The 27805-nt window shown below is 35.9% G+C and overlaps 2 protein-coding genes and 2 pseudogenes across 2 annotated transcripts; all 4 read left to right on the top strand.

Annotated features, from left to right (window-relative positions):
* Nucleotides 1-4770: 4770 nt before the first annotated feature.
* LOC119984468 lies at nucleotides 4771-5463 on the top strand. Its single transcript, XM_038828439.1, has one exon. It carries the CDS (start codon nucleotides 4828-4830, stop codon nucleotides 5365-5367), a length of 540 nt encoding a protein of 179 aa, XP_038684367.1. The 5' UTR covers nucleotides 4771-4827; the 3' UTR covers nucleotides 5368-5463.
* Nucleotides 5464-10288: 4825 nt separating this feature from the next.
* On the top strand, nucleotides 10289-11916 carry LOC119983463 (annotated as a pseudogene).
* Nucleotides 11917-19704: 7788 nt separating this feature from the next.
* Nucleotides 19705-21779, top strand: LOC119983462 (NAC domain-containing protein 43-like). The gene is made up of 3 exons (XM_038827135.1): nucleotides 19705-19888; nucleotides 19977-20236; nucleotides 21144-21779. Exons 1-3 carry the CDS (start codon nucleotides 19705-19707, stop codon nucleotides 21777-21779), a joined length of 1080 nt encoding a protein of 359 aa, XP_038683063.1.
* A 3350-nt stretch (nucleotides 21780-25129) lies between these two features.
* LOC119984856 lies at nucleotides 25130-27459 on the top strand (annotated as a pseudogene).
* The last annotated feature ends 346 nt before the right edge of the window (nucleotides 27460-27805 follow it).

Here is a 27805-nt window from a genome sequence, read left to right as displayed (position 1 = left end):
TTTTTAATCAAGAATTATCTAGCACAACATGTCTATCAGACAGTTGGATGGACTCTAAACTCAAACTGCTTACCCAATTTACTCTACATTGATAATAGTTAAGACCGAACTGAAACACAAACAGGAAATAATATCAAAATTATTGGGCGTGGGAGTTGACAACCTGAGTTCAGCGCGTATGAAAGAAGAAAAGCAGAGAAGAAAGAAAAGAAAAAAGTGAAGGGTGTCCCACTGGAACATGAAGGCTGCAAAAATTATATATATATATATATAAGAGCCTAGCACATGCCTCTGTCAGTGTTTTCCATAATTAACCCCTAAAACTAAAACTGCATATCATCATCATAAGGTTTTATAGAGCATTTGATTGTTTACCATCGATAATCCAGCGGTTTGAAACACAAATAATAATTACTGCCAGAAGGTCTCATCACTTATGACTATGCTGCTGCTTCTGCATGTGATCAGATTATTGACTGCAGTAGTAACGTGGCCACCCCATCCCCATGTATGTTAATGTGTGCATATAATAATAACATCCATTTATGATCTTTTGCTTTATATTTACTTTTTATATTATTAATTTCCAGACCCACTTCCAGCCTCCAGGTTGTTCATCTGTTTTTTCATTTCTGTGGTCCACTGCCACTGGTATGTCTCTCTCCTTTGACTACCCTCTTAATGACACGTGGCAATCAGAAAACTTCTGTATTTATTATCATTAATAAAAGTTTTATGCAATTTGGGTCACAATATTATATGTCAAAAAAAAATAATTCTCCATTAAGTTTTCTCTTTGATGATGCTGTTTCATGGAAGTTGATCCATTGCCGTGGTTTATTTAAGTTCAAACCTTCAAACTTAGACTTGAATTGTAAATTTGTAATACAGTAATAGTATATATATGTAGCTAAGCGCATACATATGCAAAATATATAAGTAAGAGAAATTTTAAGCTGAAAGTTGAACACATAAATAAGAGTAGTTGAGCTCTTATCCTAGCTCTCTCTATTGTTAAAAAAACCAGAACGATTCAAGTTATCGAAGGATGGACGAGGGAGACCATATGCTTATGTGGGATCGCCCAGAGCTATTGAATCAGTCCTTTTAACTTGGGCCAAATATCCAGCCCATTATATCACGACATCCAAAGCCCAACAAAGTCCTCTGTTTATCGACACCAACTTACGCTGGAACTGAGTAGAATACAAACTAATCATCCAAATAATAGTAAGAATTCATAAGACAAGGTTAAAGATGAAACAAAATTACAAATCCATTTGCAAATGGGAACAATTCATTAAAATTTATGACAAGATTTACAAAACATGAACTATGTATCTTGATTTCATTCGTTAATAGTATACAAACTCCATTTATTTGCCTGGACTAGCACTTCCTGGCCATGGTTAGGAACAACACGACCGTGTAATTTACCTTCTGAGCAGTCTCTGAGAACCAACTGTGCGAACTCCGAAGTGCCTTTGCTCAAATCGGTCTGTGTCATCAACTCCTTGAATTGCGTCTTAGTCAAACGTACTTTCATTCTAATGGATCCCCCACTCGCTCCAGCTCCAGGTAATTGGCCAAAGCTTCTTCCAATATCATCCTCCACACCACCTTCTTTCTCGTCTAAAGGTAAAGAGTGCACCATCTTGTTTTTAGCAAACCAGTTCCCCATTCTCTCTCTCTCTCTCTCTCTCTCTCTCTCCTTGCTTGGATGCGTATATATATATATATGGTCTTTAGTTAAACGTTTGTGATGAGCTAGCTAGGTCTCCTCGTCTCCTGAGTCTTGAGTAGATAGCACAAGAATATATTTATATACACACACGATATATAATATAATATGCCCATGTGACGTGATGACATGAAACTTGTGGGTCCCTTTGGGTTTATCCTGATATCATGAGCAACCATGACCCATTTACATATGATTGTTTTATTGGATGACTCAATTAATAAATTAGTATTTCTGACACGTGTAGAAACAACAAAGGATGGTCATACATAAAAAAGGCCGCCGTGACAATATGAACCGCCAGCCATAAACGAACGAATGCGTGACTAACTGATCCGGTTACAGTGCAGGACTGTGCACCAGCTGACATTTTTATCCGCGCATGAAACATGCGTTTTCAATTACGTTACTAGAACCGCGGAGGCATTGGCGGAGACCGTTCAAATGATGCGGCGTCGCGAACGATTCACGGCCCTTTTTTGCATTCGTAGTTGGCAATTTCAATGATTACTGGCAGCGCCGTTGTCAATAAAATTAATATTCTAAATCTGGAGGGAATAAAAAAAAAGACATACTCTTCATCTAGGTTAATTTGAAATTTTGACGCTTGGTGAAGCCGCAATTTGACATTATTTTCAAACTTGGCTTCCACTTTGGATTTAACCGGTTCACGTGGTTTGAAACGGGAAGAGAGGATTCAAACTTTAGTTATTAAGGTGATACATATTATTTTTATCACTCCAACTAATGGTTCGGTGTTATTTTATTTTCAACTTAAATATAAAAGACTCACATAAATTCACTCATTACTTGACACATCATATATTTGAGACAACAAAAATTTTAAATCCCTATCATTTTTGAATGTGATCCGTCAAGAGTCTATATAAATATTTAGGTTCTATACTTGAATTTCGTTTCCCCAACCTTAAGAGCTACGTTCGCTGACACGTAAAGAAAGTGTTAGAACAACAGTTAAATACAACAAAGAAATCAAAGCCTAACACCAGCTAGAGACAACCAATTAAACCTGGCGAATTAATGCAGTTCTAGTCACAATTAAATTCATAATTTTGGGGTAGGCAACAACGTTTGCATCACTAAGGCATGACCCACCTCCCTATGGTTTTGACTTCAACCTAGTTAGCTTTGTTTTCTTGTTCTTTCGTTTTATGTGGCAGAAAGAAAAAAAAGTAATTTGCTTAGTGAAACGATGTCCATACATAACGAGAAAATATTCACATTGTCATGTCATATATATATATATATATATATATGTTGATATGATATTCTAGAACCAATCGGTAATTTATAGGATGTAACTGGTAATTTATAGGATGTGATGTCCAATCATGAGTGATTTGATGAAAATAATTAATTTATAATTCAAATTTCAAATTATTTTCAACCACCCATAAATTGATACAAACAATCTATGAAATATCACAATACTATTGATTATAGTACACCAGATAAATGTGTGACACGGTCTACCAATACCACTGCATATTTTCTTACAAGATCTAACAGCACCACGTACATATCGCAATGATGTAGGCTCAATCAAAAGATGCAAACTTTAACTAACACTTAATGGGAGGAAAAACCAAATTTATCCCTTATTGGTTGTTCGAACCGTGATTAACAGGTGATTTGGTTGTATGATAAAAGATTTCGTTTTTCAAACATGCATGCATGATGATTGTTTTATCAAATGTCCTTTAATTATATGAATGGAACTAGTGGCATGAAAGCTATGTATGAAACACACTTTTTTGCCTACAACACACTTTTTTGCCTGGATGTAATACTTTGGGTAGTGTGTTGTAGCGGTTATTGGATATCTACTTTAGTTGTAACTCAAAAAAAACAGTTGTAGCTCACATGTGTGAGTGGAGTGTGTGTGTAGATATGTGGTTGAAGTGCCTCTGTTTACCTCTGCGTACTCCCACATCGATTAGGATTGTCCCTCTGAAATAGTATATAAGTTTCACCTACAACACACTTTTTTGCCTGGATGTAATACTCTGGGTAGTGTGTTGTAGCGGTTATTGGATATCTACTTTAGTTGTAACTCAAAAAAAAAAGCTATATACATAGCACCATCCCTGCCAATAAATGATAATTTAGAATCTGCATTTAACGGCTAGATGCTTTGTCGTTTTGTCTTTATGTAAAAGTCAGTAATATATAAAGTTTTAAAATTGAGAAGTAAACCAAATTAATTTATACTACAGGGTCATGTCATCATGCCAAGGAAGAAAACATTCAAGTATACAATGAGTAGGCCACCAAAAGTGGTGGCATATATATATATATATTATTAGCCGTATAAAAAGCATTTGTTTTTTTGGGCACTCGTGTTATGATTTGTCCCTGGTTTTTGAACCTTCATTGTGCAAAACGACGTCGTTCTGACGGGCCTGACCCATACTTTGTGCGAAGTCCAGCACTTCTCTTATTTTTTTATGGCCTAAAACTGGGCTCTACTTGGAAAAGCAAAGGTTGTAAACTGGTCAATAAGGCAATTAAAACCATGATAATGGTGGCCATTGACCATGAGCACCCTAAACCATCATGAACTACCAGATGAGTCCAAGCATCAAATATTTTACCTATATAATTTTTGGATGTTTGCATTGTTTTATTATCGATCGTAAATGAAAGGATTTAGTGTCAGCCAACTCATTCACCTTGAGTAACTTTTCTGCAGTACTGTAGTTAGAAAGTAGCGATGAAATTAACCCCTTTCTTCAGCAGGTTAACCCTTTTCTTTTCTTTTTTTTGGGTTAACCTAAAACAAGGATATTTTATGTGTACGCTCGAGCACCAACCCAACCCTGCGAAGAAACATGGGACCAGCCCACCACAAAGAACCAAAATATTTGGGATTAATTTGGGTTGGTCAAGAAAAGGATATATACTTGTGTCGGCTCGATCAATGGACCCTAGTGAAACCTTCACGAAACACCTCACCGACGCATTCTTAAACCTTTTATTATCCTTTCATTGATTCCATTCTTATATATATACTTCTTTCGATTATCAAAAAAGGTAGAAGAGAATCATTGGGTAAATATAACATTATGGGGAATTGCTTGTTCAAAGGATTTGGAGAAGTTGAGCAAATGATAAAAGTGGTGACATCAAACGGCGGCATCATGGAGCTCTACGCACCAGTTACAGCAGAGTCCATCACAAACGAATTCCCCGGCCACGCCATCTACCGCACCCACGACCTCTTCTCTCAACCCCTCCTCCACAACGAAGAGCTACGCGCCGGAAAACTCTACTACCTTCTTCCATTCAACGCCAACCAATTTTCAAGACAATTAGAGGACAGTACTAATGATAATCACTTAGGCAGCTCTACGCCTTATCATCGCATGTCGCTTGATAATCAGAGGATATTGAGGCGAACTGAAGCGGAGGTGTTTCCGAGGTATAACAGCAGCGGTGTGTGGAAGGTGAAGCTGGTGATAAGTCCGGAACAGTTGGCGGAGATATTGTCGCAGGAGGCTCGAACCGAGGCTTTGATCGAGAGCGTGAGGACGGTGGCCAAATGTGGGAATAGTGTGTCGTCTAGTAGTTGGAAGGGATCGTCGTCGGACATACAGAGCCCGTAGAGACGGACTTTTTCTATTTTATTCTAGCTGTACTTAATTATTCCTCACCTGATTCATGCCATTTAGTTAATTACCAATTAATTCTTGCTTATTTTATTTTAAGTATTTTTTCTTCAAAATGATAATACAAAGAATGACTACGCAATGACATGACGACACTCGTCGTCGAAGTATAAGCAAGAAACTACGTACCGTGCATCGACAATAATTTTTAACTAGAAGTGAAGTTGATCAAATAAGTATTAGGGCATCTCCAATAAGTATTCGGTGAAAACAATTACTTTGGGTACCCATTTTTTTTGGTTGCTCCAATTTGGGGTACTCTAAAATGGGGTGGGTAACTTGCATACCTTAACGTTGGGCCGGGCTGATTCTAATAACACTGATGCAAATGACATCCGAAATGCATTATCTCGGAAAGATCAATGTGACAAACACCTAACAGGAGCCAAAAACCCTAAGGTGATCAAACATCTAAGGGAATCGAGAATTTTCACTAGAGAAGATATCAGTCTTCTAAAAGGAAAGAAAGAAGGGGGACTCGGCCCAAGGAAACCTTCCTAAAACTATGGAGAAAGCAAGACTTCCCCTATAAGAACCGAACTTCTTTCACTCCATACCTCCACCCGGGCTGTGGTTGTTTGGGGTGCCTAGCTCCTTCTTTTTTAGCTCCTCCCTCCGTCTGTTAATGGTCTTCTCTCTCAAGTCTGGGATGGCCTTGATGGTCTGTATTGTTGTGGTTTTTGTTCTTCTTTGTCCTCTTGTCTTCCCTAATCAATAAAATCAGTATGCTTATAAAAAAAGAAGAAAAGAAGCCTCCACGCCAAGTAATTCTAAACTGGAAACTCATAACTCAAATCTCTTGAACTTGCGAACTTCTGAGTTTCAGAGCACTTACACTTTACGCGTAATACTTGAATAGATTTGATCATCAGAGAGTCTCCCTAAGGAACACCTCGAGAGTCCTATAGCTCATTGTTCTCTTGTGCAGGCAGTTGCAAAATAAATGCACAATTATTCTCTGCAAAAGGGCTTGAAGTTATTGGATTTGGGAACTCTAATAAATTTCTCCAGCGTCGAATTGAAAATTAGTTTTTGAAATCTAATAATTACTACATTTTTTTTCAGATAAATCTGTTGAATTTTATTAAGACGAAGAGAAGAAGATTACAAGCCAAAGCTGAAGAAGACTCACTCAGCAGAAACTATCCCCTCCCCAGACCCACCACAACCAAAGGCGAAAGATGAAAGACGAAATTAAACAACGAGCTAGAAAGTCCACTTAAAAAAATAGAGGAATAGTCCAGCTTTCCTTTTTTCCTTTTTTCTAATGATTATGATGGCTTGAGAAAGTGAAATTAAGACGGACAAATTAAAAAAATAATTAAAATAACAGGTACATGTAACATCAAATTAAGTAAATTTAAGCTATAAATTATATATATATCACGTGGATTAATGGTTTTTTATAGAATATAATTTGTAACCTTCCTAATTGTCTTCTAATGTATGTTAGTTATTGATATAGAGAAAGCGATAGCAAGGTAAGACGTCAACATTAATGTGTACACAATATTCAATTGAACCAATTCTCCTCTTATTTTATATGCCCCTAACTTTTGCTGTTAGGATGGTCGACTAAACCTATTTGGATCACGACCGCATTATGACAGATGAAGCCCACCCCCCTAACGGGGATCCCACTCATTGTAGATTGGAACTTTTTGATGGTTGTCCATACGATAAATATTCTCATTGTGAAAATCCTAATGATAGCGAGTTTGTGTATTAAGAGAGAGTTCGTAACTTCATCAATAAGATTTATCATCATTGCTTGTAGACGTAGACAAGATTGGTCGAACCACGTAAAATTATTTGTCTTGTGTGTGATTGATTTTAATTTTTGATTTCTCTGTTCTTTGTATTCGTTATTTGCTAACGTATTGATCATAAATGTTATGGCCTATTTATGCACAAATTGGTATTAGAATCAAGTTAGGGTTTACGATTAGATTGTTGAAGGTACATCTCAAGAAGCAAATTGTACAAGTTGCAGATGGTTAAAAGTACATCTCTAAACGATCACCTCAATAAATTTAATAGCGTAATTTCAAAACTATTAAATGTCGTTGAGGATAAAACCCTAATATTGTTATCTTCCATTCCTTATTCCTATGAGAATATGATCACTAGCTAGTACTTTGCTATATGGAAAAAATACTATTAAACTATAGTCTGTTATTGTTGCACTTCTCTAAGTGGAGGAAGAAGACTTCAAATAGTGATACACTCACAACTACAGAGTTTCCTTGTAAGAGTGAGATTGAAAGAGATAAAATCTAGAAGAATCTAGGAAGAGGAGATTGAAAGTTATAAATGTCATGAATTTGCGAAAAAAAAACTTAATAGGTTAATTAAGATAATAAATCAAATATTTAGTTACATCAAACAAATATATAATATATAATATATATTTATTTTTTATTTAATTTAAAATACACCAACAATATGTACGGTCCAAATAAATTTTACTTAAAGAAAATTAACTATATTTGCTTTCAATCATGGGAATTGGGCCCCCTATGATTTCTTGAATCAAGATTGTGTAGCTTGAAAGATTTTAAAAAAAAAATGATTGTTCACGTTCCATATATTTTAAAAAAAAAAAATTTAAAATTCACAGCTAATCATGTTTCAATGCGGGTCCCACATATTGATCGTTTTTATTTTGTTTGCACGCATGCATTTTCTATTGTAGTATTTCATTTCGAAAACTTTATATATCCCTAACAATTTCTTTCATAACTGATCATAATAGTATCACGTTATCTAATTACATTGACTTTCGTTATTACGTTCTCTAATTACATGTTATGACTGATGATGACTGAATTTGTTAGGCATACGTAGTGCTGTCGTAATTCCATTTTGTTGTTTTTGAGTACTAAATATCAATTTTGGAAGTGTCTAAGTTCAATGGCGTATTCCATTTTCTATAAAAAAAATGGCGTATTCCATTTTAGGATTATATAATGGTTGTTAGTGTTTCCGACAAAAAAATAAAATAAAATAAAAAAAGAATGCATTTCACTTCCTCTCTTCTGTATACCATTTTTGTAATCTCAACTAAAAAACTCCACTATATAAGTGATCATGTATAATTTAATTATATCTTGTGTTTGGAAAGAATATGATATTAGACATTTGTAATATATTTCTCATACAATACAATTTTTAATTGGTTTGTTGTTAAACAAAATGATAGTATAGGATATGTGATATTATATTTTTTATTTTGAGAAAAAATGATATTATATGTCTTAATTATCCCCAGCTAGAAAAAATATTATTTCTCATCAAGCCAACAACAAAATAAACTAGATGTAACAGAAATTGATAAACTAATTTTCACTGCCATTGAGAGAAGTGCAAATTCACGAAACTGCAAAGTGTTCTAGCTAAAGACGTACACCTTTTCTCTGGGAATATAAAGTGGCAAGTGTCATTTTTCATTTTATCTCTTATTTTTGGTGCGTCGTATGAAATAAAAACAAGTTTGATGTGTTTTTATATTATACATCTTGCAGCGTATAAGAGTCACTTTTTGCGTAAAGTTATACTATCATGAATTTTTTTAAAAACTATCCAAACACCTAATAATTTTATATCATACGTAACCTTATTTTTACTCCAACGAAGTGTAATTATTTCTCTCTCTTTTTTTTATAATTATTAAGCCTCAGAAGCTAGTTGTTACGGATGCCATCTAGTACATGTTATTCGAAAGAGAAACAAACAAAGAATCTAACTAGGTGTGATATGGAGCAACAACATATATACATAATACATCTTTATGGCTTTGGCATCTTTTTTTTTCCTCATATGTTGGATATATATATATATTATTTTACTGTTTTGCAAGTAAAACAAACTATTTTAAGTAACGCATGAACAACAGACTTCTAATATGAACGTTAGTGTACAATGTAGGCCTAAAAACGTGTCCGCATACACATGAATCTCTATTGTCCAAATCGTATGAATTCGAAAGGTCCTGAGTTTAATTCTCATTGAAAGTCATATTCTTGTGACCACACACTGGGCTTTAGGTCAATTTATTTTGTCGTCAGGTGTGAAACTTCTATATTTACGAAAAGCTTGATAATTCGAATTTAAGCTCATATAAAAGCAAAAGGTCAGGAAAGACGAACTGCTGAAACTGTGCTTGTATGATATTGTTGTTGGTTTTAAAAAAAATTCGTTTACACATGTAAGAAAAAAGTCACAAATCAATAGAAATCGTAATAGATTGGTAAGGATCAATCAAGATTCATGATTGAAATGCAACAACCAATGGATTTTGATTCCGCTAATTAATTAACCATGAAATACGTGACAATTTTGTCCCATTTCGTTATCATGAAACGTGACAGCCCAACGCCTCAAGATTCTTGTTGCATGCACGAGAGATTACACAAGCCAAAAAAATGTTATTTTGTAGTTTTTCTTTCCTTGAAGATCTAGAGGTGACTTATTAAAAAAATAATTAAAAAAAAATAGAGAGAAAAAGGTCCCGAGTCACAGTTTCGATAGAGGCTTGCTTTGTCTGCTCCAACACGTTGGACCAAGTCTCAAAAATTATATTTAATTTTAACTCCTAATCCATGTGACACAGATGTTGGAATATCCATTGATTCAACATACCATATGGACGAGGGTTAAAATTGGAGTAAGAAATTGGGGGACGAATCAGTTTTCATGTTGGACCAACGTATTGTGGAGCTACTATATATAAAACCTTCAGTAAAACCAAAACCCTTTCTTTGTCGACTAAGTAGGTACGTATATGACCCTTATGTATTGCACTTATATAATAACGTACAACATATCATAATATTAGATATCACTTCCTAAAATCAGAATGCCTGACAACATGAACATTAGTGTGAATGGTCAATCACAGGTTCCACCGGGCTTCCGTTTCCATCCAACAGAAGAGGAACTACTGCAATACTACTTGAAGAAGAAGGTCTCCCACCTTAAGATTGATCTTGATGTTATTCCCGAAGTTGATCTCAATAAGCTTGAGCCCTGGGACATACAAGGTTATATATATGCATCTTAATTAAGTGAATATATATAATTACCTAAGTATCTGACGATGTATTGTTGCAGATATGTGCAAAATAGGAACCAAGGCTCAAAATGATTGCTATTTCTTCAGTCACAAGGACAAGAAGTACCCAACTGGTATGCGAACTAATCGCGCAACTGCCGCTGGATTTTGGAAGGCTACAGGTCGTGATAAGGTGATATATAACAATGGCAGGAGGATTGGGTTGAGAAAGACGTTAGTGTTCTACAAAGGTCGAGCGCCACATGGACACAAGTCCGATTGGATCATGCATGAATACAGACTTGAAGATAACACCAATGTAAGCAATCTATATATGTCATTTTGTTTTAACCTAGAAGGGAAGCTTCATTGGCTTGCTGGATTAACAAAACACAACGATATATATACCAAGAGTTTCCCCTAGTGGTTAATTGGTTATCATTCATCTTGTGAATATATGCATGCATGTTTGAATCCCCTTTCAGTATAACTAAAACCTATATGTTTGAATCCTCTTTGTTTTGTTTGGCTGATAAGATTGCACTAGTTGGGTCTTCTTTACAATCCCAACTTCTAAACAACTTTTGTGTCAGCTGGATTTTCACTAACCTTTTGCACCCACTTAGGGTGTGATTGAAAGATTTTGGTCACTGAAAGATTTTCTGTGTTTCAATTGCCAAGTTAATATATCAAAGTTTGAAATTGTGTCAAATTAACAATCGGTCAGATTTGTTCTCTTTATTGATTACTCAAAACTACAAGTTCCAATAATAAACAGCTTATGAATTGCATTACACTATATATAATGAAGGTCATCAGCAATCAGGCAGGAGAAGTTCCACAAGAAGATGTGTGGGTGGTGCCGTCTTTTCACGAAGAAAAATCACCGCAAAACGCTAGACAGACCCTTATCTCCATCGGTCATAGGAGAGGCAGGGACGCAGTGCAATGAAGGAGCTTTGGAGCAAATACTCGATGAATGTAAGGAAAAGATACGCAAGGAACAAAGTAAAGCAAACATTAAATCTAAACGCGTCCTCCCAGTTGACACAGCTGACCATCTAGTGAAACTTCCAGGCCTAGGGAGCCCAAAAATCACTGATGTTGGAATTTCTTACCAAACCAAGATCATGGACAAAGAAAGTTCAATCACCAACCAGGACCGCAACATGGTTTATCAAGACACAACCTGGGAAGCATTTGATCGGCTTGTAACAGCTTCACAACTCAATGTCCAAAGTGATCAGAGTTTTACACAGTTAGCTTCCTGCTTCGGTTCGGAGACAAGTACGAGTACGGCCTATTTCTCAGACAATGGCCTTCACGATGATCTCCAATTTGCAAGCTTAAAATCATCGAATAAGATTTACTACGAAAACCAAGCTAATAACAACGGAATAGACCTGTGGAATTTCCCTAATAGCACGTTCTAAGTCATGCATGTACGCAACAGAATGTCTATGCCTTTTCATTGCTCTTAATTAAGAGAGTTGAATGGTCATGTGTTTTTTTAATTATGTTCTGATCAGTTTATGCATAAGGTGTGAGCTTGTAAGTCATCTGATAATTGCTCTCCGCTAATGGGTGCATTTGTGCCAGATGAACTCCTCTAGCTAGTCGAGAGAGAGAGAGATTATCATTGCGTACCTACTCTTCAAGTTTATGTCAACTTGGTCAATGAAAGATGAGGACCGCATCTATGTCTGTTAATAACTTAAGATTGATGACATAATGGAAGAGAAAACCTAGTAAACAAATGTATAAACAACCCTGTAGTATTTCTGCATGTTATAATAAGTAGATTTTTTGGTGCATGTTACAATATAATAATAAGATCATCGAATTCAGGAAAAATGGGGCCCTTATTCTTACTTAATTTGATGTTGTTTACTTGTTTTGTTGACGAGACTCCAAGAGAGGGGGAGAACAAAAATCAAGAATAAAATCGTGTAATCCTTTTCAAATTACTATTCTATTGAATAATGACCCACACGAGGGACGTATTATAATCAAGTTGCAAGGCAACTAGGCAATTAAGAAACATATATATATATATATTTCGTGTACGGACTGCATTCTTTACATTAATGCTAGTGGGGGCTTTTGATGTGATTTATAAAAATGATGTGGCATCATATATGTTAAAACTTAAAAGCACATTTTCTTAAAGGAAACAGTTATTTGGACCACTCAATTTAGGTTTTGGACTCCCATTCAACCTTCATTTCAATGAAACAAATTTTTTAACATTAAATATTTTGATTTAACAATTGATTGTACATTAACAATTAATATTCCAATAATACACTTTTGAACTCTAAAACTTTTTGTTACAAAATTATTTTTGGACCCCATTTAATGTCTAATCATATAAATTTCAGTGTTTCAATATTTTGAATCAATAAATTAATAATTTAGTGTTAATTTATTGGCTAAATCATATAAAATGCCCTTGAAGTACTATCCCGTTTTTCTCAATTCTATCATTAAAGTATAAAATTTCTCGTTTTTGTTTTTGATGTTTCATAAAGCAACCTAAATCTATTCCGAGCCCAACTTTTCGATAGGATGATGCCAGAATCTGCACATGTGGCAAACTGTGGTACACCTGTACATGACACGTCATATTTTATGGTTTAAAAAAATTTTAAAAAATAAATTAAAACTCATCTTCCCAAAAAAAATCAAAACTGAAAAAATCGGAATGTAAATAGAAAATTACCTTAACAAATCAGATTTAAATAGCAAAAAAAAAAAAAACCAACTCAAAAACTCATCTGACAATTGCGAACGATAAGAAATTTAATCCAGACTGTAACTTACCCTTAATCCATCTAACCCAGGATGATTTACTTGCGATTTCAGGACCATCGGTAAACTTGGGTCAGATTGATGCGAATGGGGATTCAAAAGAGCAAAAGACATAAACAAGATCAGGATATTATTCAGAATTTTATTTCCTATTATGAAGATGTTCAAAATAGGGAAAATCAGATGATTAAAGCATGCTCTTCTTGCTAATTTGGCTTACATTGAGTTGGAACTAAAAAAACCCTTTGGCCTTTGCAGAACTTGTTGACGACGAGATCTCTTCTAGAACTTGCAGTATGTTCAAATCCAGACGCTGGAGGAGGAAGAAGATGTTTTTTCATGTCGAAAAAATGCCATGGTGGCTTCCCGGTTACCACATGTGCAAAAATCCCGCAGAATCTTGTCGGAAAGTTGGGCTCGGGACAAATTGGAATTGTTTTATGGAACATCAAGGATAGAAACAAAAAAAATTATACTACAAGGATAGAATTGAGAAAAAGTGGATACTTCAAGGGCATTTTATATGATTTAGCCTTAATTTATTTCTTAGTGTTGTTATATATATTTACATTTATTAGTAAATAGCATGTCATAAATATTGACATAAACTTGAAAATATATGCAAGTTTATTATTGATGTCAAAAACTTAAATATACTTATTACACATTCATAGCACAATATACTCAGCCGGTTGGGTCGAGCGAGTACAATGTATATACCTTGCAAGCTTGTCATTGTACGGGTTGACGCATTCAGATGCACATTCATATATGTATCTAAACCACTGCATGTATATTGGAGGCATTGGGTAACTATCGATCAAAGACAACAGTATACAGTGATTGCCATTGACAAAATCCTATCGACAGAGCGACATGTTCATGGTAAAGGGGCAATGAACATAGCGGCAAGAATGTTAGGCACTGTTGAGAGTTGAAAACATGAAGTATGACATTATACTTACTAGCAATCAAGTTATCCATATCTGGCATGCACATCCAATGCTCAAGAGGGGCTGAACAATCTATCTTGTAGAAATTCGAGGAATTATCAATAGTCCATGCACGCTCATAACCACCAAATAGTAATCAATAATAAATTATTAACAATTTATAAACGTTAGTGCAAACACCTCACTGGAACCGAAAGATAGTCTTAGATTTGCAGCCCACAATCGAAGATTATCCATTGAAAATGCGATTTTGTAAACAATGTTTGGAAGAGAAAGGGATCAAGAGATGATGTAGCTTGTAGCTCTCTCTCTGGAAGAAGCAATATTAGAAATGAAGGGTATACTTTATATAAGGAAAAATGCTATCATATAAAACAATATTCTGCACAAAATTTGTACAATATATAGCTGTAAAGGTAACTTTTTTTAAAAAGATTCAATGAAATATATAATTTCAATCCTGTAGACACATTTATAATGTGCATCTACTGTTGTAGAGTCCAAAAACCATTTTGTAACAAAGAGCTATAGAGTTCAAAAGGATATTATTGAAATATTAATTTGTTAGTATACAATCAATGGTCAAATCAAAATATTTAATGTTAAACAATTTGTTTCAAGGAAATCAAGGTTGAATGGGGGTCCAAAACCCAAATTGAGGGTCCAAATACCTACTCCATTTCTTAAATTTAACGCAAGATTATTATTATTATTTTTTTTAGAGAATATGGATTTAACCCAAGATTTCATATTTCATGGATTGGAATTGAGGGGAACGTGTACGGGTCTATAGACGTGCATTTGTAAATGAGTTGTTGGTTGAACGACAATCACATTGTATGTAAGGGATCACTCACCCATTAGACATTAGATTGTGGGTTCGAATTCTACCCCTCCCCAAATCCTTATTTAAAAAAAAAAGACGTGCACTTTTATACCGTTAAATGCACATATATATCATCCAACGGTTAATAGATGTGCACTTATCCTTATCTCTATCATACATCCTCTCCCCCCTCTCTCTCTGTCTTTCACTCTCCCACTTTTCTCTTTTCTCGTCATAATTAGCATCCAAATGTCTAAGCCCCCCCCTCTTGTTCCTAGAGGTGTACATCAAGCAGGTTCTGAGTCGAGTCCGACCCAGTGTTTTTAGAAACATAACCCGATCAATAACCATAAACCTATCGATCGATAACAGTTAGTCGGTAATTGATAATTTTATTAATATATCAACTTAATTCGAGGAATCCAATCTATAAGGGTATGGTTGGCTTTGATGACACATTATCATTGGGTTCGTACGGCCGATCAAAAATACAAATGATTTTTTTTTTCAATTGATAATACCATAAATGACTTCCAATTACATGATGAAACGTGTCGTCCAAGATACCTGGAGAAATTTAGAATTGAATGGGAAAGACAATATAATAATAAGCAACACAATAATTTTATAGTGGTTCGGCACTCGACTTACATCCACTCTCTAATAAATTTATTGGATTTGGGAACTGTAATAAATTTCTTTAGAGTCTAAAACTAGCTTTTTTTAAGGGCGAGAAATGGCCTTACATATTTTGAAATGAAAAAAGGCTGATTGAAATATTTGAATGATAGCCGCACATGTTCAAAATCTAATCATTAGATTGTAGTTTAGAGCCCCATGCATGTCCGAATTTATTTGGAAAGCATAATCACACCCAGGTTCTACTAACAAAAGGTTTCCTTTCGCATTAGATCCAATTTTTGAGGAGTATTACTGCATATTAAGTTGCACTTTCATAGATCATTCATGAACAATGCAAGACAAAACAACGAGCAAGAAAATTTAAACTATAAATTTTGTATATATAAATCACGTGGATTAATGATTTTTTTTATATAGAATATGACTTGTGACCTTCCTAATTGTCTTATAATGTTTGTTAGTTATTGATTAGAGAAAACGACGGCATGGTAAGGCGTCAACATTAATGTGTACACAGTATTCAACCGACCTAATTCTCCTCTTACTGTATATGGCGCCCCTAATTTTTGATGTTAGAATGGTGGATTGGATCTATTTGGGTCATGACCTACATTATTGCAAGCGAATCGCACCCCTTAATGGGGATTCCGCTCATTGTGGAATGAAATTTTTTGGTCATTATCCGTAAGATAAATGTTCTCATTGTGAAAATCCGAGTCATAACGAGTTTGTGTATTCAGATAGAGCTCACGACTTCATCAATACGATTTATCATCGCCACCTATGGACTGGGTCAAGATTGGTCGAACCACGTAAAATAATTTGTTTCGTGCTTGTTATTGATTTTGATTTTCGGTTTCTCTATGTTTCGCATTGTTTATTTGCTGATTGTATTGATCGTGAAAGTCGTGGATTATTTTCGTGCAACAAATTGGTATCGAAACTAGGTTGGGGTTAATGATCCGAGATGACATCTAAGTTTGTGAAGGTTTCGAATGCTCAATTTGATGTTGAGAAGTTTGATGGAAAGATCAATTTCGATCCATGACAAGTTCAAGTTCGAGATATTCTGATCTAGCAAGGGTTACCCAACGCTAAAAGGGTTTAGGATAATCCGGTGAACATGTCCGATGAAGATTGAGAGGTGTACGATCTCCAGGTGTGTAACACAATTCGCTCATGTCTGGCGAAAAACATAACATACAACGTGATGTAGGAGAACTCGGCAACATTAGCATGGGCAAAACTAGATAGTCTATACACGTTGAAATCTCTGACGAGTCGCTTATATCTCAAGAAACAATTATACAAGTTGCAGATGGTGATACTATTAAACTGGAGTTTGTTGCTGCTACGTTTTTCTCCAATCAATAGAGAAATAATACTTCAGATAGTAATTCCCATGCAGAGAGTTTCCTTATAATAGGGGGAGAGAGAAATTCTAGAAGGGATAAATCAAAGTTCAAAAAGAGGTATTGAAAGTTATAAATGTCATGAAAATTGTCACATTAGAAGAAATTGACCTTTACAAGTTTTAATTGTAATTTATATATCATTGTCATTGTACAGGTTCCAACAGCCTGATTCGATCATATGACTAACTCAGACTTGTACATAGATGGTTAGCCTGAATCTCCAGTAAGACACCAACTATCTCTGTCCAGAGTATATGTAGTTAAAGTTTTGATCAGCGAGATAATATAACTCATATCTTCCTCACTCTCCTCACTTCCTTGCACGCATGGGTTCAAATTGTATCTAAATCTATCACAACCCAAGGAGGTGTTCCTTCTTATTAAGTGATATGCATTTTTTTTTCCTATTCGACCTGTTGCTTCAAGTCTCCCATTGTATTTGAGAAAACATAATTCATAGATTAATTAATTAAAATAATAAATAAAATATTTAATTACGATAATATATATTATTTTCAATTTAATTTAATATAACCTAGCTGACAGCGTCCAAATTAATTAACCACGACATTGATTTTTTTTAAACCCAATAATTGTACCAAGATTAAGGAAATTAATATTTCTAAGAGAAAAAAACTATATTTGCTTTCAATCGGTTAGAATTGGCCCCTTATGACGTTGTGATTAAAGATTCTGTGGCTTGATAGATTAAAAAATAAAATCATATGTCCACGTTCCATATAATTAAAAAAGATTAGAAAAATAAATTTAAAATTCACAGGGAATCACGTTTCGACCAGCACCGCAAGGACCCACGTTTTGGTAGTCCTTTCCTTGCTTTGTATCCCAAAAATTGATTTCAATTCATGATTTGGTAGACACACACCACACACATACAGACACACACACATATATATGCGTTGCGGGGTTGTGGACATGCACATTCTGACATTTTTTTCTTAACATTTTGTTATATAAAAACGTTATCAAGTTGTCCTTCAATGCGTTCCCAACAGTCAACAGATTTGAACGTTTTTGTTTTTGTGTGCATGCATGCATGTATAGTCAAATTTATTTTTGTGTCCCATAGAAGCTAAGACTATTTTGAGTAACCGTATAAGATAGTAGCATACAATGTATAATAATCAATATTATATAAATGATGTATTATTTAATCAATATTATATAAAGATATAATCGTCAGGTTATAAGTATATGGTTTTCTTGACTTAGTAAGACGCATTTTAAAGCCGTAAGCCCTGAAAGTGCGCCTTGGAAGGCCCTAGAAGTCATGTGATGGGTTGGGCTTGGACTAGTGTTTGGGTTTGGGAAAGTGAACAGTATCTTACAATGATAGTCAAGTTTGGACAAGTGAGTCCATTGTTGTTTCTTAACAAGTGTAGACTTGAATACGTGTCCGTTTACTCATCAATTTTTCTGGGGCCAAACCATATGAACTCAAAACATTCTAAGTTCGATTCCCATTGATAACAATAATCTTGTGGCCACGCGATAAATTTTTTGTCAAACTTACCCTGCCATGATGTGAGAAAAATATGTGAGTACGAGTATTTAGGCTCGTATCAAATGTAGAAAGAACATGTTCGTATGATCATCTCATTTCAATAAAGGAGAATTTTGTCCATTTACACATGTTGTAAAGAAAAAGTCACAAAGCAATAGAAAGCGCAACATATTGGTAAGGATGAATCATGATTCATGATTGAAATGCAGCTTCTATCAATGCATTTTGATTTCGCTAATTAATTAACAATGTGAAATACGTCACATTTTGTCCCATTTCGTTATTATGAAACATGACACCTCAACGCCTGAAGATTCTTGTTGCATGCACGAGAGATTACACAAGACAAGAAAGGTTTTTTTTTTGTAGTTTTTTCTTTTCCTGAAGATCTAGAGGCGACTTATTAAACCAAAAAAAAATCAAAAAAGAGAAAGGTCCCAAGTCACAGTTTCGATGGAGGCTTGCCTCCATTCATATTGGACTAGCAATACAACAAACCCCAAAAATTATATTTTATTTTAACCCTTAAATCATGTGACACGTGGAATACTAATTGATTATGAACAATACTATCAATGGTACAAACTCCCAAAATTATATTTCATTCTAACTCCTAATCCATGTTGTATTTGGAATACCCATTGATAATGAATACAGATGTAGAGCCCTTTAAACATTCAACATGCTAGATGAGCGGGGGTTAAAATGAGAATACAAAATTAGGGGACGAAGCATTTTTTTCCATGTTGGATCCACGTATTATGGAGCTCTTGTAGAATCTTCAGTAAAACCAAAACCCTTTCTTTGTCTCAGTAGGTACATGGCTCCTGTCAAACAAGGCCCCACATAGGACTACGCTATAATTGGACATAAAAACAAATTAGATCTTTTATATATCCCGCGTGTGTGTAGTCTGTAATTTTGGACCCTTATATATTGCACTTATATTATATATATAGAGTCATGTATAGGTTCATTTTAATTAGGTGCAACACAACATTTAGTCATAATAAGGCACTCCAATTTCTATATCCATTATTGAAATTAGAATGCCTGACAACATGAAAATTAGTGTGAATGGTCAATCACAGGTTCCACCCGGCTTCCGTTTCCATCCAACAGAAGAGGAACTACTGCAATACTACTTGAAGAAGAAGGTCTCCCACCTTAAGATTGACCTTGATGTTATTCCTGATGTTGATCTCAATAAGTTTGAGCCCTGGGACATACAAGGTTATATATATATATATATGCATCTTAATTATATATACATATATATATGAAATTATCAAAGTAGCTGATGATATATGTATTGTTGCAGGTACCTGCAAAATAGGAACCACGGCTCAAAATGATTGCTACTTCTTCAGTAACAAGGACAAGAAGTACCCGACTGGTCTGCGAACCAATCGCGCAACTGCTGCTGGGTTTTGGAAGGCTACCGGTCGTGATAAGGTGATATACAATAATGGCAGGAGGATTGGGTTGAGAAAGACGTTAGTGTTCTACAAAGGTCGAGCTCCACATGGACACAAGTCCGATTGGATCATGCATGAATACAGACTTGACGATAACACCAATGTAAGCAATATATATATGTCATTTTGTTTTAACCTAGAGGGGAAGCTTCAATGGCTAGTTGGATTAACAAAACACGACGACATATATACCAAGAGTTTCCCCTAGTGGTTAATTGGTTATCATTCATCTTGTGAATATATGCATGCATGTTTGAATCCCCTTTCAGTATAACTAAAACCTATATGTTTGAATCCTCTTTGTTTTGTTTGGCTGATAAGATTGCACTAGTTGGGTCTTCTTTACAATCCCAACTTCTAAACAACTTTTGTGTCAGCTGGATTTTCACTAACCTTTTGCACCCACTTAGGGTGTGATTGAATTGAGGGAAGGGAAGGAAACTTATTAAGAGAAGGGGAGGGAAGACAATGAAAGGTTGAATACTTTTTCTTCTCTAATATGTGGATAGATGAAAAAAAATGATTTGTTATTTCTCTAGTTATCATAAAAGAAAATAAAGGAAAGGAAATTGGTTTAATTTACTAATTTAAAGGAAAGAATATTGGTTTAATTTACTAATTTATCCTTTTATGCTAAAGTATTATATACAATGGTAAAATAAGTTTTTAACTTATAAATAACCTAACTCTCCACTCTTTCCTTTCAAATGACCCCAAAATGGGGAATAAGTATTTTTACAAAAATTTGATGAAATCTTCTCCCAATACTCTTCAAATATCTCTCTTTATTTTTTTCTAAACTATCCAAATAAAGAAATTGGGAGAAAAATTAATTTTCAATCTATTCCCTTCCCCAAATCTCTCAATCCCAACGCACTTTTTGATACTTAAGTTGAAATGGCAGGGGATGCATTTATCATGTAAATAGATTTTTTAATGATTACTCAACAAACGACAACGTTTCAATAACAAACAGCTCCTGAATTTCATTACATTTATATTTTCTGAAGGTGATCAGCAATCTTGAGGGAGAGGTTCCACAAGAAGATGTGTGGGTGGTTTGCCGTCTTTTCACGAAGAAAAATCATCACAAAACGCTAGACAGCCCCATAATATCTCCATCGGTCACAGAAGAGGCAGGGACTCAGTGCAATGAAGGAGCTTTGGAGCAAATACTTGATGAATGCGAGGGAAAGATACGCAAGGAAGAAAGTAAAGGAAACAATAAATCTAAACTTGTCCTCCCAATTGACCCAGCTGGCCATCTAACGAAATTTCCAGGCCTAGGGAGCCCAAAAATCACCGATGCTGCAATTTCTTACCAAACCATGATCATGGACAATGAAAGTTCAATCACCAATCTGCTGGATCGCAACATGGTTTATCAAGACACAACCTGGGAGGCAATTGATCAGCTTTTAACTTCACAACTCAATGACCAAAGTGATCAGAGTTTTACACAATTAGCTTCCTGCTTCACTACGGACACAAGTACGAGTCTGGCCTCTTTCTCAGACATTGGCCTTCACGATGATCTCCAATTTGCAACCCTACGATCATCATCATCATCGAATAAGATTTACCTTGAAAACCAAGCTAATAACAACGGAATAGACCTGTGGTATTTTCCTCATAGCACGTTCTAAGTTATGTAGGCAACAGAATGCCTATGCCTTTTCATTGCTCTTAAGAGAGTTGAATGGTCGTGTTTTTACTTAAAGCGTTTTTTAAAGGTACTGTTGAGCTTGTTATTCATCTGGTAAGTAAATGGACTCCTCTAGCTAGTCTCTAGAGAGAGATTCTCATAGCGTACCTACTCTTCAATTTTTTGTCGACTTAGTCAAGGAAAGAGATCTTTGTCTGTTTAAGAACTTAAGATTGATGACATAATGTAAGAGACAACCTGGTAAACAACCATTTATAGTCTTTCTGCAAGCTATATTTTCTAGATTTTCATGTGCATGTTCCAATATAATAATAAGACCAGCGAAGAAGTCAGGAAAAACAGGGCCCTTATTATTACTGAATTGATGTTGATTTGTTGACAAGACTCCAAGATGGGGGAGAATAAAATCAAGAATAAAATCGTGTAACCCTTTTCAAATTACTAATCCATTGAATAATGACCCACACAAGGCAACTAGGCAAGTAGGAAATATATATATAATCTACAGTGGTACGAGTACAATAATCTCATTAATTATTATATCTCTGTGAAAAAAAAAATGATTTCTGCATGTTTCATACCAACTTACTAAGTATAGCATTGTTTAAATTAATGATAGGTCGGCTCTTGATGAGATATTTGAAAATGATGTGACATTTATATATGTTAAAAGCACGTTTTCTTAATTTGTACCTAATTTAACGTAAGATTTCAGGATTTGAGGATTGGGATTGACAGGGAACCGATACACATGTCTATAAATACCGTTCAATTAAATATATGCACTTCATATCATCCAACGGTTGTTAATTAAACTTTTTACTTTTTACTTATCTCTCCTCCTACCTCCTCTCAATCAAGATTCAATTAGTCAACCATCGTCAAACTGAAATCTGCACACATTTTAGTTATTCAACCATCGCTAACACATTTTTTGGTCTCTTGGGCCCGGTTAGGTTCATCAGGTCCTTGACCTTATCAGGCCTGAAGGGGCAGAAAGACCAAGATATGTTTTGGCGCCCCAGTCGTGGCCGACTAAGAAAACCTGGTCGATTCCCAGCGAGTGAAGGAGGACGATGAGCTCAGCGACGACGTGGAGAGATGTGTAAGTGTTTCAAGATTGGGGGCATCGGTGTCGCCGTAGCCGCGGAGGTCGGTGGAGATAGTCGAGGGAGGAAAGAGAGAGTAGCTGTTGGCGCCACGAGTCCCAGAGCTAAGGAAAGCCGCGAAGGAAGAGAATCACTGGCGGCTGAGCCCGTGCCTATTACCGTCTCATTAAACATGTGTACCGGTTCGTTCCCCTACAATCCAAGATATAACCATCATATAATTGCATCTCAACACAGATAAAGACACCAACTTGATCAAATCAAAACTCCGACCACCCACAATAGCCACTATAAAACAGTTCTATATGCAAGCAGCATGCTTGATAAAATTTGAAGTCCACAATAGTAATACGAGTTTACTTGGAATAAACGATCAAATCTCATTGACTCTAAGGAGAACCCATTCCATAAGGAAGATGACAGGTTCTGGAGGAAAGACATGCATGATTGGCTCTGAGTATGTGCGTTTCCTACCCATGCTTGCTACTGCAGATGCCCGGAAATCATGAATTCACGGAAAAAGTTGGAATCTTTTGCTAAAAAAAGAAGCCCCAATTGGCAATGGCAGTAGAATTGCGGAGCAACTTGCTTCCAGGCTTTAATTTGATCAAAACGGCAAACTGTAAAGGATTAAAATGATCTGGCCCATGGAAAGAGTGAAGCCCATTAACTAAAACTAGTTTGTTATAGAGAATCACATTGGATTTACAAAACCCACTACCCTCTCTTTCCCCTCTTAACTCATGTGCTTCCTCTGAAATTGGAAGCATGTCATTTAAGAATTCAATTTCCCTTATTAAAAGGTTCAAAACCACTGAAACTGGACATACTTGTGTATTCCAAAACGAAGAATGAAAAGGCCAGTTGTCCGGTCAATTTGACAAGAGGTTTTTAGTTTTTAAATCAAGACCAGAGGGAATCTGAACAGTTTTGACTAGTCAAGCCAATTGTTTGAAACCACGTGTTCATGCAAAGCAAAACCAAAAATATCCAGAAGATTAGTAGGCACCACTCAAAGCGCCCGCGCTGGCAAATTATTTAAACAGTTTCAGTTCCAGCCTTCAGGCAGGGCTACCGCGGCGCTTGTTTATTATTTGTTGGTTCGGAGTAGCAGTCGACCTACTTATTTAATCATATTCCTAGAATTAGTGATATTATTATTATTAATTATAATAATAACAAAATAATTATAAATTTGTGAATAGTTTTTAATAACTTTTCAAACTGAAATTATTTAGGAACTATGAATAACATTAAAAAATAATTTATATTTTTACAACAATGAATTCATCAAAAAAATTTATTAATATAAATGAAAATATTCAACAAGAATTACGTTAAAATCACTATTAGAGAAAATAACACTTAATGGTTGAACTCATCTCACCCCAATATTGTTCATCCAAACACTAAAATGCAATGTACCTCACCTCATCACAATTTCATAACTCAACCCAGCTCATTGTAGGAGGTGAAAACACAACATTCGTTCAAACATACCCACATTTTAAGTCCAGAATCAAACATTCAAACTATTTTTTTATCCCCATCATGTAAACAATATATTATGTGATATTTTAACTTAACTATTTGAATTTTCTGTTATGTGTATTATACATGTCATTATTATTATACTTAAACTTAACAAATTATATTTTTCTTGCAATCAAAGAATTATTCGGATGCACACACAGTAATTTTAGACTATCAAAAATTGATGATTTTATTAATACCTATCTGGTACACAACTCATTCAACTACTTATAAACTACAATTAAACAATTTTTAGTTTATCAAACACTTCATACTATGAGTTGAAAATCAACAAAATCGTTAGACCAAATAGAGCCTTACGTTTAACGGCATAAAATAAAGTCTTATCAAAGAGTACCCTTATGATGATGATCTCTCTTATTCTTTCTTCCCAAAAAATAAGTAACGAAAAAGATAAGCTCCATTAAAGCAGTTTTGAACCTTTGGTTACTGTGCATCCTCAACGTGCTCTCTCTCAATGTATCTCTGTCAAGAGGCTCTCAAAGTTCTCGATATAAAACTCAGACTGTCTCACGTTGCAGTTAATATATTCAGTACAATGGTGAAAAAAAGTTGTTGGCTTATGTATTCACTGACACTGTGACAGTGTGACACAAGACCACCATTACTGTACTCCCCATGCCAGAAAAAAACAGCAACTATAGATTTATTAAATCTCTCAGCTCTCAGCTCTTATCACTCACTCATACTCTTGCTTCATCACTCTCTCTCTTACACGCTTGCAGTTATAGCAGCGTACAATTTAAGAGAGGGCATCATCATCTTTTGCACCGTCTCTTTGTGAACTTTTCAAGGGCTTTGTTTTGCTGTAAATGCAATTTTGATGGGAAAGAAGGGAGGTAGCTCTTGGCTGACTGCTGTGAAAAGGGCTTTTAAATCTCCCACTAAAGATAACGATAATAAAAAAAAGAGTAGTACTAGGAGACGCGTAGAACATCACCAAGAAGAAGATGAAGAGAAGGTTGTGCATTTTTTCAAAAATTGATGTACTTCTTGATCTGTTTTTGGTTGATTGATTGCAGGGTAATTGTTGTACTGACATTTTAATTGTCTTCTGCGCAGAAAAGAGAGAAGAGAAGGTGGCTTTTTAGGAAATCAGGGAATCAAGAAACGGTGACGCAGCAGACGCCACCACCGAAGGCAGAAGCAGGAACAGAGGACTTGTCGATTTCAGCAGCGGCAGAGCATAGGCATGCAATTGCTGTCGCTGTCGCCACGGCGGCTGCAGTGACATCGGTCCAGGCAGCGATGGAGGTGGCTCGTTTTAGTACTAGGCCTTCTCATAATCTCGCCGGAGAACACTATGCAGCCACTCTGATTCAGACTGCTTTTAGAGGATATCTGGTAAGCAAACTAAATGCGTCCAATTTGATTGTATAAACAACATATACTAAAAATTGAGATCTTTATTGTCTTGTGAAGGCAAGAAGAGCTTTTCGTGCGCTTAAAGGTCTAGTGAACTTGCAAGCTTTAGTGAGGGGTCACAATGTGAGAAAGCAAGCCAAGATGACTCTACGGTGCATGCAAGCTCTGGTTCGAGCCCAGGCTCGTGTGCTCGACCAACGCATAAAATTTTCACATGATGGTAGCAGGAAGTCAACATTTAGTGACACTAATAGTATGTGGGAATCACGGTATCTTCATGGCCACTCGGACAGAAAATCAATGGTGAGTTCATCTTATGTTACGCTTTCTTGTACTTAAAAATGTTACAGATTTTGATTCATTGTACTTAAATGTTCCAGTCAAGAGAGGGAAGTAGTGTAGCAGATGATTGGGATGAACGGCCGCACGCAATTGTGGAAGTTAAAGCCATGTTACAGCACAGAAAAGAAGCTGCATTGAAGCGTGATAAGAGTTTGTCTCACGCCATGTCTCAACAGGTTAGTATGCTCTGCTTTTTCAATACCTGCTCTGTTTCATGCTGCCGTAATTGATGAGGCAAAATGTCGTTACAGTTGTGGAGAACTAGTAGGAGCCCATCCATTGGGAATGAAGAAGAGCTCCAAGACAGCAGCACACAATGGCTTAATCGGTGGATGCCAGCAAAGCCATGGGAGAGCAGAGGACGAGCTTCAACTGATCAGAGAGACCCCGTAAAAACTTTTGAAATTGATGCCTCCCAACCTTACTCATATTTGGTTCCTAATATTCAAAGAATCAGTCCAAATCAATCGCACCAAAACCAAAGACCCAATTCATGTTCACCACTCCATAGAGTCCCCCAAAATGCCCCTGTCACACCCTCTCCCTCCAAATCTCGACCTCTGCAAGCCCGGTCCGTTAGTCCTCGCGGCATAAGAGATGGTAGAGGCTACAATACATCTCAAACGCCAAGCTCGAGGTCTAATTACTACTATGATGGCTATTTTACGCATCAACAACATAACAGCAGACAGTGTACTAGTGTTATCAATGGTACTTCATTACCAAGTTACATGGCTGCAACAGAATCTGCGAAGGCTCGATTGCGCTCACAAAGTGCACCGAAACAGAGGCCATCGACGCCAGAGAGAGAGCGAGCCAGTTCGGTGAAGAAACGCCTTTCATTTCCTGTTCCTCCTCTGGATCCTAATCGAGTGGGATACAGGGGATGTGGTGGTGGACATAACTTGAGGAGTCCAAGCTTGAAGAGTGTAAGCGGCTCACAGTTTGGGTTGGAGCAACAGCCCAAATATTCTTCATGCTGTAGGGACAGTCATGGTTGTGAAGTGTCGCCATCTTCAACTACTGATCTGAGGTGGTTGAGATGATGATTAATGGCATTGTGTGCACCATTAACTTCTCCAATCACTTTCGACTTCATCTTGAGAATGCGATGTGGTGCAGTTGTTGTCATGTGTATTGTAGTTTAGTTAAGTTGCCTAATTGGTAGGTGGGATTCAACTCTTTCACTTCATTTTGTTTTTTCTTCAGTTTTCATCATTGACGCTATGACCGATGCTTGTGCTCTAGCTTCTCTACTTGAATCTTGTTTCTGGGAAAATTTTCCTGGAACATTTGAATTGACTCGACTCTTTTGGCCATCTAGTGATCAATAGGGGCTCATTCTGTAATGCATTTTTCTCTGTACCGATAATGAACTTATGTTTTAAAAGTTATGGTTTGCAATATTCATTTATATTTTTTGTGAATGAAATAGAAATGTGAACTAGCTAGCCATGGATTTGGAGGGTTGAAATTGAATCATATGCACAGCACATCACAGCACAGCAGCACAGGCATAGAATACAACTTTGTTTTAGAAATTGCTCATAGCTCAGGAGTCAGGCCAAGAACTTTGGTTTTAGAAATTACTCATAGCTCAAGCCAAGAACATTAAATTCATTTTTCTTTCTCAAAA

Source organism: Tripterygium wilfordii, chromosome 18, assembly GCF_013401445.1.
Source record: "Tripterygium wilfordii isolate XIE 37 chromosome 18, ASM1340144v1, whole genome shotgun sequence".
NCBI classification, from domain to species: Eukaryota; Viridiplantae; Streptophyta; class Magnoliopsida; order Celastrales; family Celastraceae; genus Tripterygium; species Tripterygium wilfordii.
The sequence above is the reverse complement of the archived record's forward strand: the minus strand, read 5'-3'. Positions and strand labels throughout refer to the sequence as shown.

What these genes read in the sequence shown, in the direction of transcription:
- LOC119984468 (XM_038828439.1), top strand. Translation starts at nt 4,828, where the DNA reads ATGGGGAATTGCTTGTTCAAAGGATTTGGAGAAGTTGAGCAAATGATA.
- LOC119983462 (XM_038827135.1), top strand. Translation starts at nt 19,705, where the DNA reads ATGCCTGACAACATGAAAATTAGTGTGAATGGTCAATCACAGGTTCCA. An exon ending in TGAGCCCTGGGACATACAAG is followed by an intron (nt 19,889 to 19,976) that starts GTTATATATATA and finishes GTATTGTTGCAG; the next exon opens with GTACCTGCAAAATAGGAACC. An exon ending in GACTTGACGATAACACCAAT is followed by an intron (nt 20,237 to 21,143) that starts GTAAGCAATATA and finishes TATTTTCTGAAG; the next exon opens with GTGATCAGCAATCTTGAGGG.